Raw genomic sequence first — 17,510 nt, 5'->3', positions numbered from 1 at the left:
GAGCTAAGGCTGTGGGTCCACCCCCACAATCCAAAGACTCTTTTCTAATTCATGATGCGCCCACTCAGCTCTGAGCTGAGCTGGGTTATGCTGCTAGGGCACAGCCCTAGATAACAGTCTGACGTCGGTGCTGCGAGCCAAAAACAGAAAAAAGCTCCCATTGTGTCTATTTATAGCATTGCATTCCTAAAGGATAGAAAGCTGGTGGCTGTCTTCCCACAACTCAGATCAATGGCGTCCTATAATACACCCAAGGAAGTTGACTCCCAGACACCCCCCCCTCGACCACTAGATCCCACACTGCTCACAGACATAGATGCTGGAACTAGGGGAGCTGCCTCACCCCTTGGCTTGAAGTGGTCTCCATTATAGCCAGGGTTTACAGTTTGATTCAATGTCTCTCAGCACCCCCACTATACAAATTGTTCCAGCATCCTGGCTTGCAGAACAAGGGATAGAACGCAGGCATCCTGGCTGCCAGCCCCCCTGCTCTAACCCATTAGACCCCCTTTCCCCTCTCAAATCCAGGGATAGAACTCAGGAATCCTGACTCCCAGCTTCCCCTGCTCTATCCCAATAGACACCCCTTCCCTTGCTCTAGCGGATTACAGCAGGGTGGGCTGGGAGCCCCAGGACTCCTGGGTTCTGTTGGCAGCTCTGGAAATGCCAGGTTTAACTAAACTATCATCTTACAAAACAGAAGAGTGGAGAAATTCTGCAATAGGCTCGAATCGCCAGAGGGCCCCATCCCTGCACAGGGAATTTGCTGAGACTTGCTGTTGTACTTTGCAGTGAACAGGACATTTGAGAAACTAAAGCCAAGGCCTAGCCCTTAAAAGGTGACTTTGGAAAGTTGTATCATTCCTTAAACTGCCTAAATAAGGAAAGCAGTGTAAAATGACCCATAGACAGCAGCCCTCATGTGGGTGCTATGGATGTCCCAGTTCTCTGCAGCATTAGAAATCAAAGAAGTGTGCAATTAGCTGTAAAAGATTTCCAAAATAGGTGCAAAGGCTTTCTGGGCAGCGAAGGGTTAGTCAGTTCAGTACTTTCTTTCCTAATATGGAAGACGAGATTATGCAAAACTTAGCTACCCAATTTAGGTTACTCCATTGAGCGTGGCACTTCAGCTCTGTCGCTTTGCATTTGACACAATTGCTCTCCTAACAATGCAACACACACACACACACACAGAGTGGTGTGGGTCTTCTTTGGACTTTTCAGAAGTTGGCTTTATTTTTATTCCATTTGGAAAAACATTATTTTAATGGCACTAAGATTAGCAAAAGCAACCCCCCAAACTCGCCCAGCATCGCCCTGTGGAAATGCTCTTAACTTCTGGAGATACATGCTACCTGGACAGGGTGGAGGGTGGTCTTATTACAAGCCCTCTGTATGGAAAGGCAAAGAAAAGGAAAACAACTTCAGTCATCAAATGGAGTTAGTTGTTTACAGACCAAAAAGATATTTTTTAAAAAAATGTATCAAACATATCCCTCGAGACAATGTTTGCATATTTTAGATTAGATAGCAATGGATGGATGGATGGATGGCTAGATAGATGGGTGGCTGGTATGGGGCTGGGTGGATGGTATAGAGATGGATAGCTAAGGGGGTAGATAGATGGAGTGGGGATCTACTAGATGGAATGGAGATGAGTATATAGAGGGGTAAATAGATGAAAGAGGGATGGATGGGTGGATAGACAGGTAGATAGGTAGAAGGGAGATGGATGGATAGAGAGGTAGATAGATGGAAGGGGATGGATGGATAAACAGGTAGATGGAATCAGAATGGATGGATATATAGGGGGTAGGTAGATGGAAGGGGATGGATGGATAGAGGGGTAGATACAAAACTACTTAAGTCCCAGGCAGACTGCAAAGAGCTACAAAATAATCTCACAAAACTGGCAGATGAAATTCAATGTTGATAAATGTAAAGTAATGCACATTGGAAAACATAATCCCAACTATACATATAAAATGATGGGGTATAAATTAGCTGTTACCACTCAAGAAAGAGATCTTAGTGTCATTGTGGAGAGTTCTCTGAAAACATCCACTCAATGTGCAGCAGCAGTCAAAAAAGTGAACAGAAAGTTGAGACTCATTAAGAAGGGGATAGATAATAAGGCAGAAAATATCATATTACCTCTATATAAATCCATGGTATGCCCACATCTTGAATACTGTGTGCAGATGTGATCATCCTATCTCAAAAAAGATATACTAGAATTGGAAAAGTTTCAGAAAAGTGCAACAAAAAGTGTTAGGGGTGTGGAATGGCTTCCATATGAGGAGAGCTTAATAATCCAAGGACTTGTCATCTTGGAAAAGAGACCACTAAGGGTGCTATGACTGAGGTCTATAAAATCCTGACTGGTGTGGAGAAAGTGTTATTTACTCCTTCTCATAACAAGCAAACTAGAAGTCACCAAATGAAATGAATAGGCAGCAGGTTTAAAACAAAGAAAGTATCAGAGGGTAGCCGTGTTAGTCTGGATCTGTAAAAGCAGCAAAGAATCCTGTGGCACCTTATAGACTAACAGACGTTTTGGAGCATGAGCTTTCGTGGGTGAATACCCACTTCCTCGGATGCATGTCACATGCATCCGAGGAAGTGGGTATTCACCCACGAAAGCTCATGCTCCAAAACGTCTGTTAGTCTATAAGGTGCCACAGGATTCTTTGCTGCCAAAACAAAGAAAGTATTTTTTCGCACAACACACAGTCAACCTGTGGAACTCTTTGCAGAGGATGTTGTGAAGGCCAAGACTATATCAGGATTCAAAAAAGAACTAGATAAGTTCATGGAGGATAAGGTCCATCAATGGCTATTAGCAAGGACGGGCAGGGGATGGTGTCCCTAGTCTTTGTTGCCAGAAGCTGGGAATGGGCAGCAGGGGATGGATGCCTTGATGATTACCTGTCTGTTAATTCCCTCTGGGGCACCTGGCATTGGCCACTGTTGGTCTGACCCAGTATGGCCATTCTTATGTAGATAGATGGAAGGGGAATGGATATATAGAGGGTGGATGGATGGATCGATAGAGGGGTAGATAGATGGAAGGTGTGGATGGATAGAGGGGCAGATAGATGGAAGGGGATGGATGGATGGATAGAGGGGTAAGATAGATGGAAAGTGTGGATGGACAGAGGGGTAGATAGATGGCAGGGGTGGATGGAGAGAAGCGTAGATAGATGGAAGGAGGATGGACGGATAGAGGAGTAGATAGATGGAAGGGGGATGAATGGAGAGAAGGGTGGATAGATGGAAGGGGGATGGATGGATGATGGGGGTAGATAGATGGCAGGGGTGGATTGAGAGAAGGGTAGATAGATGGAAGGTGGATGGATGGATGGATAGAGGGGTAGATAGATGAAAGGGGTGGATGGATAGAGGGGTAGATAGATGGAAGGGGTGGATGGAGAGAAGGGTAGATGGAAGGGGATGGATGGATGGATTGAGGGGTAGATAGATGAAAGGGCGATTAATGGATGGATTGGGGGTAGATAGATGGAAAGGGATGGATGGATAGATAGAGGGGTAGATAGATGGAAGGGGGATGGATAGAGGGGTAGATAGATGGAAGGGGGATGGATGAATTGATAGGATTAAATTAGATTCCCCTACAGAACACTTCACCAAGAAGTCAGTGTAAGAATTAATGTTTGACTCTGGGAAGGAGCAGGGGCAGACTCAGCCTGGAGCTAGATGTGATTCCAACAGTCAAGTCTCTCTCTGGCTGCTTTTCTCCTAATTCGGTGCAGTGTGTTTCTGTGCCTGCCTCCTCCACTCCCCCTCCCTCACTTGAGCACGTCACTGAGGAGAGGGTGACGTGTGGCTCCCCAGCACATAGAAGGAGGGGGGAGAGGGGAGGGGGGAGCAGCTTCCTAGCCATGTCTCCATTGATCTGAGCAAATCTTCCCGCCCCACTTTCCTTGCCATGCCAGTGCCCACACTCCCAGCAGCCTATAAAAGCCGGGATGCAGGCTGAGGCTCTCAACCAGATCTGCCGGGAGGAATCTGGGAGCCATACAGCCAGCCAGCCAGACCGATCGACCGACCGCCGCCGAGCGTGGAGAAGCCCAGATGTACCGCTCCACCAAGGGCGCCTCTAAGGCGCGGCGGGACCAGATCAACGCCGAGATCCGCAATCTCAAGGAGCTGCTGCCCATCCCGGAAGGGGACAAAGTTCGGCTCTCCTACCTGCACATCATGTCGCTGGCATGTATCTATACCCGCAAGTCCATCTTCTTCGCCAAAGGTAACCAGCCCCAAGAGTGTGTGTGTGTGAGAGCGAGAGAGAGAGGCACGTTGTCTGGCTGGCACTGGGCAGGGAGAAGTGAGGAGCCAATGTGCCCGGGCAGACACCTGTTAGACACCAGTGCCCGGTGGGTGTCTGGCCCTGGGGCGCATCCAGCCAGTGGGGCTGGGGTAGGGGTAAAAGGCTCGTGGCACTGTCCGTGGTGCTGAAGCTACATGGCCTTGGGGCACTGCGTCCAGGTGGCTGTCCATGGCTCTGAAGGTGCAGACTCCCGAGTCAGTGGCTGCAGCGAGTCGCTGTCCATGGTACTGCCGGGCTGCAATGCATGGAAATGGCTTTGTATCCTGATTCCCCCTCCTCTTCCACAACAGGTGCCCTGGGAGGGCTGGAGAGCCTGCTGTCATCCCAGGACCTGGAAGAGTTCTTGCAGACGCTCCCAGGCTTCCTCCTGGCGTTCACCGGTGAAGGGAAGCTGATCTACGTCTCGGAGAACGTAGCCGAGCACCTGGGACATTCGATGGTGAGGGCTCCGGCGAGCCGGTGGCTGGTGGTGATTATCCACACAACCGACTCTTCCGCTCCTGTACATACTACAGAGCTGGGGGAGAGAGGGGATGTGTATGGGGATGGATGAATAGCTAGAGGGATGCATGTGAGATCAATCGATCAATAGATAGATATGGGGATGGATAGGTAAAGGAATGACTGTTTCTAGAGTTAACCAGTGAGGTTCTCACTGTGTATTTCCCCTGTGCTTGTTGTTAAGCAGTGTTTCTAACACAGACACTGATAGCTTGTGGAGCATAAATACACAGCTACCTGTCAAATGCCGATCTGTGTTATATGACCACATAGAAATCCTGGCATAGTGATGTGTGTTGCCAACCCTAGGGCTTCAGCTCCGATCAGCCTGTTCCTTGTGTTGCACGGCAGCGTGAGCTAACATCTCTCCATTACCTCACCCCCAGGTGGACCTGGTAGCCCAAGGAGACAGTGTTTATGACATCATTGACCCCACCGACCACTTTGTGATGAGGAATCAGCTGGCGCTGCCCTCCCCGACTGATACAGGTGGGTCCCTGTGTGATTGGGGCTTGCATTGAAATTATTCTGCATCCAATGCCACTTGGGAAGAGCATGAAAACTGAGAAAGAGCACAGAGGAGCATCTGAGTGGCCGGCCAAGGAGGGACAGAGGGTAGAGACATCCATGCAGAGTATGCACATAGACAGAGAAATGGGAGAGAGTGCAGCCTCTATGGAAATCTGAGAGGGGGAGATGGATGGGTGGCTCGATGGGTAGATGGGTTTATATAAGGCTGGGTGGATAGCTAGAGATGGGCATGTGAGGATCGATTCATTCCTGTACTAATCTAATATTCCTGGAGGTGACACTTCCCAGTGCATTAACTTCTTCTCCCTCCCTGCGTGCCCAGGCTCCCTACGTTTGCCACACACACTCACCTTCTTCTCCCCTTGCTGATTTCCAGACCGATTGTTCCGGTGCCATTTCAACACCTCCAAGACCGTGCGGCGCCAGAGTGCGGGGAACAAGTTGGTGCTAATCCGAGGCCGCTTCCATCAGCCACCGCCCGGCTCCTACTGGTCCACCAACCCCGTCTTCATGGCCTTCTGCACCCCGCTAGAGCCCAAGCCACGGCTCAGCCACAATTCACTCTTCCTGGCCTCCTTTGAGAGCCGGCACACCAAGGACCTGGCCATCCTGGACATCTCAGAGAGGTGAGGAGGGGCTCAGCTTTCAGCAGAGGGGGAGGATGGACCTTCTGGCATGTCCTGATTTAGGGCATAAGGAGTTGTGTGAGGGGGTTAGGAAGAAAATCAGGGAGTGGTTACCCCATATCTTTGGGGTACCTTTAACCCTGCTCTGGGCAGCTATAAAAGATGGGGTACCAGGATAGACGGGCCCCTGATCCAGGTCAGGGACCCTGATCATGTCAGGAGCTCCACAGATGCAGAATGAGAGGCAATCCCTGTTCCGTCTGTTCAAAGATCAGGAGGGGAAACAGAGGCAGCAAGAATGGGAAGGACGGGCTCCAGTGGAATGGGAGAGCGGGGAGGAGAACCAGGAGTCCTGGCTCCACCTCTAACCCGCTAGACCCAACTCCCTTCCCAGTGCCAGAAGTAGAAGCCAGGTGTTCTGAGTCCCAGCTCGGTGCTGCTCTGTGGGTCGTTCTCCACTCCTTGTGCATGCTCAATGATCTCCTCTGCTTGGCTCCCCCGCAGTGTGATCTTCCATCTGGGCTTTGAGAAGAGTGAGCTCCTATGCCGGTCGTGGTACAGCCTGATGCACCCAGAGGACTTGAGCCATGCCTCAGCCCAGCATTGCCGCCTGTGTGAGTATCTCCTCCACTCCCCACAAGCGACTGAGGGCTGGGCTGGGCTCCTGAGGATCCATGACACTAACCCCCTGCCCTCTTTCTCCTCCTGCAGTGGGCGATGCTGGTGAGCCCCAGGTGGAAATGGTCATCCGACTCCAGACCAAGAATGGTGTCAACTGGGTTTGGATCTACTCCCTGGCACGCATGGAGAGTGCTGAGATCCCCGTCACCTGCCACAACTACATCATCAGGTATCTACATGCAACCAGCCTCTTCCTGGGTTACAGGGCCCCAAGCCAGACTGAAGATCCTGGGCTCTCAGCAGCTTCTCGGATCAGGTCCTAATTTGGTCTGGGCTAAAACCCAGGAGCCCGAGGCCGGGTCAGGGACTCCATCGGGCCGGGTGTTGCATAGCCCCTGACAGAGATCAGACCCAGCACTAGAGACGGTCCCTGACCCAAAGAGCTCGCAGTCTAAATAGACAGCTGGTGTGAAGGGAAACTGAGGCCCAGAGAGGAGAAGAGGCCTGCCCAGGGTCGGGGGCTAGGAATAGAACCTAGGTGTCCTGACTCCCTGTCCAGAGCCCGGTCTGTGTGTCTGGTGCAACAGGTGGATGTACTGGAGAGCTCCGAGCTGGGGGGGATCACTCCTGCCATCTCCAGCACTAACCCTGCCTCCCTTTGGTTGCCAGTGACTCAGAAGCCTGGTGCCTGCGTCAGCAGCTGGCCTCGGAGGAGCCGCAGGTGGCCTACGTGCTAAGTGCCGGGCCGCCATACTCTGAGGGGCTGCTGTCCCCGGCGCAGCTCTCCAGCCCTGACCAGGTCTTCACACCCCTGTCCAGCACACCCACCGGTGCCGCCCCAGTGCCCTCCTTCGATTTTGCCAGCCTGGAGTATGCAGAGGGCACCAGCCTGAGCCGCGAGGGAGCATCGATGGCCATGGAGCCGGGCAATCTCTCCTCCGTGGAGGAGGCCCCCAGTGCCACCCAGGGCCAGCCAGGCAAAGACACCGAGTTCAACTATGTGTTCTTCCCCACTGCCTATGAGCCAGCCTTCCAGAGGGACAACCCAGGTGGCTCCGCCAAGGACTTTGTCTGCACGCCTCCCTACACGCCCCACCAGGGCTGCACCTTCATGTTCGGGACCCAGGAGTCCTACCCTTCCACCACAGCCACCTCCCCTCCCACCACCATTTCCTCCGAGCTCCTCTACCCTCCAGAGAACTGCAGTGCTCTCTATGAGAAGTTGCCGCCCACTCCTGACAGCCCCGGTAATGGGGATTGCACCATCATGACGCTGCCGGAGGTCAGAGCCCCCCTCTATATTGATGTGCCCATGGTGCCCGAGGGGGTGCTCACCCCGGAGGCCTCACCCATCAAACAGACCTTCTTCAGATATTCTGAAAAAGAAAAGACTGAGATTGACCTGCTGGCCAGGCACATCAGCAGCTTGGCTGAAGACTTCAGCTCCTTCCACTCCACGGAGCTCTCCCTCCAGGCAAAGCAAGACCAGGTCAGCCGCAGCTCCTCCCTGCCGGCCGGCATGCCCAGCCCCTGCCTGGACTTCCAGCCCCTCAAGAGCTGGAGGAGCATTGACTTCTCCTTCCTCTCCTGCCCCGAGGAGAGCCTCCTGGAAGAGGACTCCGTGGAGAACCTTCTCCAGGACCTGTCCACCTCTCTGTTCGAGAAGAGTGGCGCCGGTGTCCGGTGCCCCCTCCACCACCACTTCTGTGGTGGGAACGTCAGTAGTCCACTAAGCTTGGACGCCGAAGAGAGCGGCAGTGGGACCTTGGCTCCCTCGCCCTCCACGGACCTGTCTCCAGAAGAGCAGTGCTTTCTGGAAGAACTGGCCTCCTATGAAACAGTCTTTGAGACATGTGCCTCAAGGTCGCCCTGTGATGGGTTAGATGAGTTGTATCAACTCCAGAGCCACCTGCAAGACAGCTTCCATGAAGGTAAGGGGCAGAGAAAGTGCCAGCTGGGGGTGGGGGGTCAGTGCAGGAGCTCAGGCTGCATGGATATGGATTGTAGGGATCCCCTGTTGGCCACCCATTTGCCCCCACCATGGGGCACATCACTCTTCCAGGGGGGCAACCCTGCACTGCAGCACATCTGCCATCAGTTAAGGCACACGCATGCTGCCCCCTGCCCTCCAAAACGTAGCCTGCCCCTCCCCGGTTACACTTGCCACGGCTCCAGTTCAGCTGGGTGGCCATTTCCAAAACTGCTACCAGGACACTATGTAAGGCAGCTAGAATGAGATCGGGGGCTGGTCACACCAGGCACTGAACCAATCCTGATCGAGATCAGGGTCTCCGTGAGCCTGGGCACTGCACAGACACAGTCCCTGTCCCAACAAGTTCACAAGCTCTAAACATAGGCAGGATTATCCTACCCATTTTACAGGTGGAAAGTGAGGCCCCAAAAGAGTCAGTGACTTGCCCAGTGTCACATGGGGAGGCAGCCATGGAGCTGGGAATTGAACCCAGGTGTCCTGAGCACTAACCTGGGGTATTCATCCCAAGGCCAGCATTGCATGGTGCTTCTACCTGGGGACAGCACATGAGCAACTGGGCTGGCAAGGGATTTAGAGAGTGAGGGCCTGACTCTAGTGGGTTACAGCAGAAGTGTTGGGAGCCAGGACTCCTGGGTTCTCCCCCAACTCGGAGGGAACTAACTGTTAGAGCAGAAGGGTTGGGAGCCAGGACTCCTGGGTTCTCCCCCAGCTCGGAGGGGACTAGCCATTAGAGCAGGAGGCTGGGAGCCAGGACTCCTGGGTTCTATTCCAGCTCGGAGGGAACTAACAGTTAGAGCAGAAGGCTGGGAGCCAGGACTCCTGGGTTCTATCCTAGCTCAGAGGGGACTAGCCGTTAGAGCAGGAGGCTGGGAGCCAGGACTCCTGTATCCCAGCTCGGGAGGGGATGGGATCTAGTGGGTTAGAGCAGAAGGGTTGGGAGCCAGGACTCCTGGGTTCTCTCCCAGCTCGGAGGGGACTAGCCATTAGAGCAGGAAGCTGGGAGCCAGGACTCCTGGGTTCTATTCCAGCTCGGAGGGAACTAACAGTTAGAGCAGAAGGCTGGGAGCCAGGACTCCTGGGTTCTATCCTAGCTCAGAGGGGACTAGCCGTTAGAGCAGGAGGCTGGGAGCCAGGACTCCTAGTGTATCCCAGCTTGGGAGGGGATGGGATCTAGTGGGTTAGAGCAGGCAAGCTGGAAGCCAGGATCCTTGAGTTCTGCTCCCAGTACTGAGTGAACATGGACTAGTGGTTAGAGTATAGGATCAGGACTCTTGGGTTCTGCTCCTGATTCTGTCACGCTGCATGTCTGAGGTTTCCCCCCTGTGAAAGTAGGGGAGAATAACCTCTCCCAGGGAGCTATCCTGGGAGGAAAGTTGTGGAGCAGGTCGCCCTCTAGTGGAGATCCATGAGGAGGCTGGTCCTGGCTCCGTCAGGCCTGACAGTGGTTGGGAAGAGCACGGTCTGTCTTTGTGGTGGGTGCTGGCTGGGATGCCCCGTGCCCTCTAACCCCCCATCCCCTTTGCTTTGTGTCTCCCCGCAGATGGAAGCGAAAGTGACCCTTCGTTCTGAAATAAGTCTGTGACTTACTTCACCAAGTATGGCATATTGTCATATTTTGAGGAGCTTCTTTCACCTATACTCAAGCTGAGACCTGACTCCGTGCACATCCAGAGGGGGCGCCAGGCTGGGCATCCCTGGGGTGAGCTTTGGGTGAAGAACTAGCATTTTTATAACGCCCCCCCAAAGAGAAGACCACCATCATGCTGTCGAAGCTAGAGTTGCCAACCAGAGCTCTTGAAAGGACCATTGTACGTGGCTTTACACATAGAACTGTATTCACTCGTAGTGAGTATATGTATGTAATTTAATAAGAAATACTACGGTCGCCTCTCCCCAAGGCCTGCCCCCCTCGTGCATTCAACCCAGCGTTGGAACAAGGCATGGGTGGGCCTGGCTTTGGCCTCCCCACCCCTCTGAACCCCTAGAGAATGGTAAGCGTAGGTGGTATCTAACCTACCGCAGTAAGGGCCCATGGCTGTTCAGGCATTTTTTTGGCAATTGCATTTCTGTTCCTGACCAAAAACAAAAATCCCTAGATTCAACTGGCCCAGCTCTGATTTTTCTCAGAGCTGCCGGGGCAAAATACAGTGTTTGTGGCTACGTCCATTTCACCATGAGGCTTCTGCTGGGATTCTAGGCTGAGACTGTCAAAGCTGGCTTGATCACAGTCTCTTGCACAGGGGCAGCTGAACAATGCATAAAAGGCAAATGTTTAAGTGGGGAGGGTGATTGACAAATGGCCTGGGGATGTGATGGACTCTCCATCATGTGGGCTGTAAACCCAGATTGGGTGACTCTCTCTAGCCTGACCACAAATCACTGGACTCAGTCTCGGGTAATGGGGTGAAATTCTCCAGCCTGTGTTATCCATGTCAGACAGGATCTGGGCCTAAGAAGTCATTACCCGAAGGAACTGACATTCCAGCCCCTGGTCTAGTTTTGAGACTCTCAGCGTTGAGTGAGATCGTTGTTCAGCAGGAGTCATTTGAATTGTTGTTTCATTCTGAAATGTCATCCATGAATGTTAACTCACCCTGGCTGGAATAATCCCCTGCAAGCATTTTCCAGATCAGAGCTTAACATTGTCACCAGAGTGAGCTACTCGGAATGATTCCTGGCACCAAAAGCATCCCTCTCCCCCACCTGGGGTGGGCGGGGCACGGTGAAATATACCAGTGTAAAACAGAAATGTTTATAGATATAAATATATAGAGATCTTTATTTTTAAAAAAAAACCACAAGAATGATTTTATAACTTCTCCAGAGTGGGATCCTGAGTTGGGCGCAGTCTCTGTGCCATGACAGGGATATACTGTGAGACATCAGGATGCATGGGTTTTCCCCCTCCCCTTTTCCTTTCTTTTTGGGGTGTTGATAAAAAAAATAAACAAATGTTAAGATGTGACGCCCAGAGAGGCGCCATTGTCGCTAACCGTAGAGTTGTCTACGCTCAAGTATCAGGATTGAATCCTCTAACTCTTTACCAATTCGCACATTGCCGAAATGTGGAGTATTGTAAGACACATGTATATTTGTAAAGGAAAACGACGGGATTTCTTTTTTCAAAACAAAAAAGATCATTGTGTCCATCGCTGTACATATATCTCTATATTATATATATGGATCATTGTGCACCAGGTCATGGACAACGTGGAGTCGTTCTTCGGTGTGTGTCGCTGTGAGTGCATTTGTAATGCCAAAATCTTTGTAATAAAACTGAAATTAACAAAAGTGACGTGGGGCATTTCTTAAGCTGTCTCCTCGGGAGAGGGTGAGTAATTGTATTGTTGGGCTGCATTTGAGATCGGTGGCCTCCTTTGTGCCAGGAGCTACACAGACACCCACCAAGATTGGGGATACCATTGCACCAGGCTCTGGACAGACCCCGACTGAGATCAGAGCCCTATTGGGCCAGATGATGCACAAACCTCAACTGAGCCCAGAGCCCCCATGGAGCTGCGCATTGCACAGACCCCGAGATCAGGGCCCCTATTATGCCAGGTATCCCCATATCCTGTGAGCCTGAGCAAGGATTCCCTGGTTCTCTGCTACAGGGCATGGCATGGTGGTGACCAAGACCTCCTCGCCCTTACCCCATCTTAGCAGCACTGCTGCCCCCTGCAAGGTGAAACTAGACCTGTTCTGCTGTGCATCAGCCCCCATGTCAGCAGCACCAAAGGCATGGTGGCCTAATGCCAAGTTAGTGAGCTAGAGTCTCCGCCCTCAGCACATGGATTAGGTGGGGGATTGCTAACCTGTGGCTGTGGTGATACAGCTATCTCTGGAGTGGAGCACAGGAGCTGGTTATATCGGAATTCCCTCATCTGGCACTGAGATGTAGCTGCTCCTGGGCTGGGGTGGGGGTGGGGAGGGGCTGATTATACAGGGATCCCTCACCCAGTGCTGAAACGTGGCTGCCTCTAGGGTGGAATGTGGGAGCTGTTTCTGTAGGGACCCATCTCACATCTCCCAGATGCAGATGCCTCTTGGGTGGAGCGCAGGAGCTGTATAGCAAGCCAAGTGGATGTGGGAAAAACAGTAGACATGCAATATCTGAGTGTTAGTAAAGACATTCTCATAAGCAAACTACGGAAATATGGTCTAGATGAGATTCCTATCAGGCAGGTGTGTACAACTGGTTGAAAGACTGTACGCGAAACGTAGTTCTTGATGGTTTACTGTCAGACTGCAAGGCCATATCAAGTAGGATCCCTCCAGGGTCTGTCTTGGGCTTGGTACCGTTCAATATTGTAATTAATGACCTGGTTGGTGAAGTGAAGAGTATGCTTATAAAAGTTGCTGGGAGGGGCTGCCAGCACTGCAAGGCCAAGGTTAGAAGTCAGAATAATCTTGAGACATTGGAGAATTGGTCTGAAATCAACAAGATGGAATCTAGTAAAGGCAAGTACAAAGTATCACATGTAAGCAGGAAAAGCAAAGGTACAGCTACAACATGGGACTCGTCAGCTAAGCAGTGGTACTATTGGAAAGGATCAGGGGGTGAGAGTGGATCACAAATTAAATAAGAGCCAACAGTGTGATGCTGTTTTGAAAAAGGCAAATCTTTTTCTGGAATGTTGTCACCAGCTGACTGGCTCCTTTACGAGTAATGGGTCCAGTGCCACCTGGGACTCATTCAGCCCACCTCCCCTGTTTAGACACCTGGCAGATAGGTTGTTTGGTTAAAATCAGTCCAGGCCTGTATTTATTACCAAGCGATTGTTTGGTAATGCTCCTCCTAGTGGAAATGGCCACACAAGAAGAAATGAAGAGTTAAGCTCTCATCAGCTCCTAGATCAGGGGTAGGCAACCTATGGCACGCATGCCGAAGGCAGCATGCGAGCTGATTTTCAGTGGCACTCACACTGCCTGGGTCCTGACCACCGGTCTGGGGGGGTCTGCATTTTAATTTAACTTTAAATGAAGTTTCTTAAAGATTTTTAAAACCTTATTTACTTTACATACAACAATAGTTTAACAAACGTATTGGAACAAGAGCTTTTGTGGGTGAATACCCACTTCTGAAGCGGGTATTCACCCACGAAAGCTCATGCTCCAATACGTTTGTTAGTCTATAAGGTGCTATGGAACTCTTTGCCACTTTTACAGATCCAGACTAACACGGCCACCCCTCTGATGTTTAACAATAGTTTAGTTATATATTATAGACTTATAGAAAGACACCTTCTAAAAGCATTAAAATGTATTACTGGCACACAAAACCTTAAATCAGAGTGAATAAATGAAGACTTGGCACAGCACTTCTGAAAGGTTGCTGACCCCTGTCCTAGATCCTCGGTTATTGGTGGCCTCTAACTGGAAAAAGCAAATTTGCCGAATCACAGAGGAATGATTAAGAACATAAGAACAGCCACGCTGGGACAGACCGATGATCCATCTAGCTCCGTAGTTCTCAACCAGGGGTATGTGTACCCCTGGGGGGAGCAGAGGTCTTCGGGGGGGTACAGAAACTCATCTAGCTATTTGTCTAGTTTTACAACGGGCTACATAAAAAGTACTAGCAGTACAAATTAAACTTCCATACAGAGAGTGACTTGTTTATAGTGCTCTATATACCAGCATTTCTCAAATTGGGGTCCACTGACCCCTGGTGGTCTGTGAGGGTACTCCAAGGGGTCCACCAGCCTCACTGTTCAACTCCTCCCCCTTCCAGGGAACAGTTGTTCAGCAGCATGCAGGAGGTGCTGGGAGGGCGGGGGAGGAGTGGGGATTGGCAGGCTTGGAGGAGGAGGCAGAAAGAGGCAGGGAAGAGGAGGGGCAGGGATGGGGCCTTAGGGGGCAGGGGTGGGGCCTGGGGCTGAGCAGGGGCTCATGAAAAATTTAAAATTAAAATGTAGGGCCTCAGGTTACTAACATTTGAGAACTGCTGCTGTGTACTGTACACTGAAATGTAAGTACAATATTTATATTCCAGTTGATTAATTTTATAATGATATGGTAAAAAGGAGAAAGTCAGCAGTTTTTCAATCATCGTGTGATGTGACCCTTGTCTGATTTTGTAAGCAAGTAGTTTTAAAAGGAAGTGAAACTTAGGGGTATGTTGTAAGTTGGATAAGGAACTGGTTAAAGGGGAGACTCCAGAGGGTCGTATTGAAGGGTGAACTGTCAGGCTGGAAGGAGGTCACTAGTGGAGTCCCTCAAGGATCGGTTTTGGGACCGATCTTATTTAACCTTTTTATTACTGACCTTGGCACAAAGAGCGGGAATGTGCTAATTAAGTTTGCGGATGACACGAAGCTGGGAGGTATTGCTAATACGGAGAAGGACAGGGATACTATTCAGGAAGATCTGAACCACCTTATAAACTGGAGTAATAGAAATAGGATGAAATACAATAGTGAAAAGTGCAAGGTTATGCATTTAGGAATTAATAATAAGAATTTTGGATATACGTTGGGGGAGCATCAGTTGGAAGCGACGGAGGAGGAGAAGGACCTTGGGGTGCTGGTTGATAGCAGGATGACTATGAGTCGCCAATGTGATACGGCTGTTAAAAAAGCAAATGCGATTTTGGGATGCATCAGGCGGGGTATTTCCTGCAAGGATAAGGAGGTGTTAGTACCGTTATACAAGGCGTTGGTGAGACCCCATCTGGAATACTGTGTGCAGTTCTGGTGTCCCATGTTCAAGAAGGATGAATTCAAACTGGAACAGGTTCAGAGACGGGCTACGAGGATGATCCGAGGAATGGAAAAACTGCCTTATGAAAGGAGACTCAAAGAGCTTGGCTTGTTTAGCCTGGCCAAAAGAAGGCTGCGGGGGGATATGCTTACTCTATATAAATATATCAGGGGGGTTAACGTTAGGGAGGGAAAGGAATTATTTAAGTTTAGTACTAATGTAGGCACGAGGACGAATGGGTATAAACTGGATATTAGGAAGTTTAGACTTGAAATTAGACGAAGGTTTCTAACCATTAGGGGAGTGAAGTTCTGGAACAGCCTTCCGAGGGAAGTAGTGGGGGCAGAAGACTTTCCTGGCTTTAAGACAAAGCTTGATAAGTATATGGAGGGGATTTTATGATAGGATTGTAATTTGGGCAATTGATCTTGGATTACCACCAGATAGGTCTGCTCAATGATCTGCGGGGAGTTGTTGGATGGCATGGGAACTGAGTTACTGCAGAGAATTCCTTCTTGGGTGCTGGCTGGTGAGTCTTGCCCACATGCTCAGGGATTAGCTGATCGCCATATTTGGGGTCGGGAAGGAATTTTCCTCCAGGGCAAATTGGCAGTGGCCCTGGAGGTTTTTCGCCTTCCCCTGCAGCATGGGGCACGGGTCACTTGCTGGTGGTTTCTCTGCAGCTTGAGGTCTTCAAACCAATTTTGAAGATTTCAATAACTCTATCCTGGGATAGGGGTTGTTATAAAATTGGATGGGTGGGGTTCTGTGGCCTGCCTTGTGCAGGAGGTCAGACTAGATGATCAGATTGGTCCCTTCTGACCTATGAGTCTATGAGTCTATGAGTCTATGAGTCTATGAGTCTATGAGTATGCAAGACCAATCAGATTCCTGAAAGGGGCACAGTAGTCTGGAAAGGTTGAGAGCCACTGATCTAGCCTATTATCCTGTCTCCTGACAGTGGCTGATGCCAGATGCTTCAGAGAGAATGACCAGAACAGGGCAATTATCAAGTGATCCATCCCCCATCCCAGCTTCTGGAGGTTTAAGGACACCTGGCTGCATCCCTGACCATCTTGGCTAATAGCCAGTGATGGACCTGTCCTCCAGGAACTTATCAAACAATATGGGAGGTTGAGGCTAGAGGGAAATTAACACACCAAATACATACCCAGCGAAGGAGAACAGATAGATATTTGGCTACTTTTTATTCAATGCTCAGACAAAGTCACCTGCAAAAGTCACCTGCAAAAAAACCCTCAGCATGCTGGTCCAAATGTTGTGACTATTAACATTTGCTAGACATGCCTGGTCAGTTAAATATGTGTGCACAGAGATTTCACTTCGTTTATCGCTAGAAGGGACATATCCCAGGTGTGGTAGCAAAGGCACTCTATAATATGGTAACCCACTGTTAAATAGAAAGATCTGATGACTACAGTCCTGTACACTGTCTCTTAACAAAAGCTAACTGTTGTAATGATTGTTTGGTTTCTGATACTTACATGGCAAGGATTTGTAGGCCTGTTAAAATTTCCAACCTAAATACACAGATAGTTTAAAAAAAATCACTGCAGGCCTGGAGATAAAAAGGAAGAGTCACTGGAGAGCCCAGGGGCTTTGTGTGGGCACAGAAACAGACAGCTGGAAAGAGACGTCCCTAGGAGATACCTGCTTGCTTGTGACCTCTCCCAGCCCTGCGGGAAAGGACAGGATTAAAAGAGGCTGTACAAAGAGGCTGATTGAAGGCTGCAGCTGGCCTGAATGATCAGTCAGACCCCAAGGAGGGCTGTGGGAGCCCAGAAACAAGGCTGGGACCTGAGTGGCAAAGGACTAATTTGATATACTGTAAGAAATGAGACCCCTCCCAAGGGAACCCCTGTTTAAAACATTCCATGGGAGAGTGGCTTCTGAGCAGAGGTGGGATGGGGGCAATAGAGGGCAGTGCCTCTGCAAGGCTGTGTTGTGCCATGGGGGCGGGGTGTTTGAGGGTGTTGCCCCAACCCTGATGTATTAACAGGAGTGTTTTATGTAGCACATGGGCAGTAACTGCCCCACTCTGCTGGACACTGGGGAGGTCTCAGCTGGAGAACAGTGTCCAGTTCTGGGTGCAGCAGGAAAGATGTGGACAAATTGGAGATAAATTGCTATAGATAGTGTTCAATTGTTCTCCATGGGCACTGAG

The 17,510-nt window shown here is 50.4% G+C and overlaps 1 protein-coding gene across 1 annotated transcript; it reads left to right on the top strand.

Moving 5' to 3' along the window:
• Positions 1 to 4,027: 4,027 nt before the first annotated feature.
• Positions 4,028 to 11,858, top strand: NPAS4 (neuronal PAS domain protein 4). Its single transcript, XM_030571195.1, has 8 exons — positions 4,028 to 4,270; positions 4,642 to 4,790; positions 5,239 to 5,341; positions 5,760 to 6,009; positions 6,514 to 6,623; positions 6,721 to 6,859; positions 7,300 to 8,561; positions 10,164 to 11,858. The coding sequence occupies exons 1-8, from the start codon at positions 4,096 to 4,098 to the stop codon at positions 10,190 to 10,192; spliced, it is 2,217 nt and encodes a 738-aa protein (XP_030427055.1). The 5' UTR covers positions 4,028 to 4,095; the 3' UTR covers positions 10,193 to 11,858.
• The last annotated feature ends 5,652 nt before the right edge of the window (positions 11,859 to 17,510 follow it).

Source organism: Gopherus evgoodei, chromosome 7, assembly GCF_007399415.2.
Source record: "Gopherus evgoodei ecotype Sinaloan lineage chromosome 7, rGopEvg1_v1.p, whole genome shotgun sequence".
Taxonomy (NCBI): Eukaryota; Metazoa; Chordata; order Testudines; family Testudinidae; genus Gopherus; species Gopherus evgoodei.
This window is presented reverse-complemented; position numbering and strand designations above follow the sequence as displayed.

Excerpts from the sequence above, each read along its gene's own strand:
- NPAS4 (XM_030571195.1), top strand. The coding sequence starts at position 4,096 with ATGTACCGCTCCACCAAGGGCGCCTCTAAGGCGCGGCGGGACCAGATC. Across the intron at positions 4,791-5,238 it reads AGCACCTGGGACATTCGATG|GTGGACCTGGTAGCCCAAGG; the intron begins GTGAGGGCTCCG and ends CCTCACCCCCAG. Across the intron at positions 5,342-5,759 it reads GCCCTCCCCGACTGATACAG|ACCGATTGTTCCGGTGCCAT; the intron begins GTGGGTCCCTGT and ends GCTGATTTCCAG.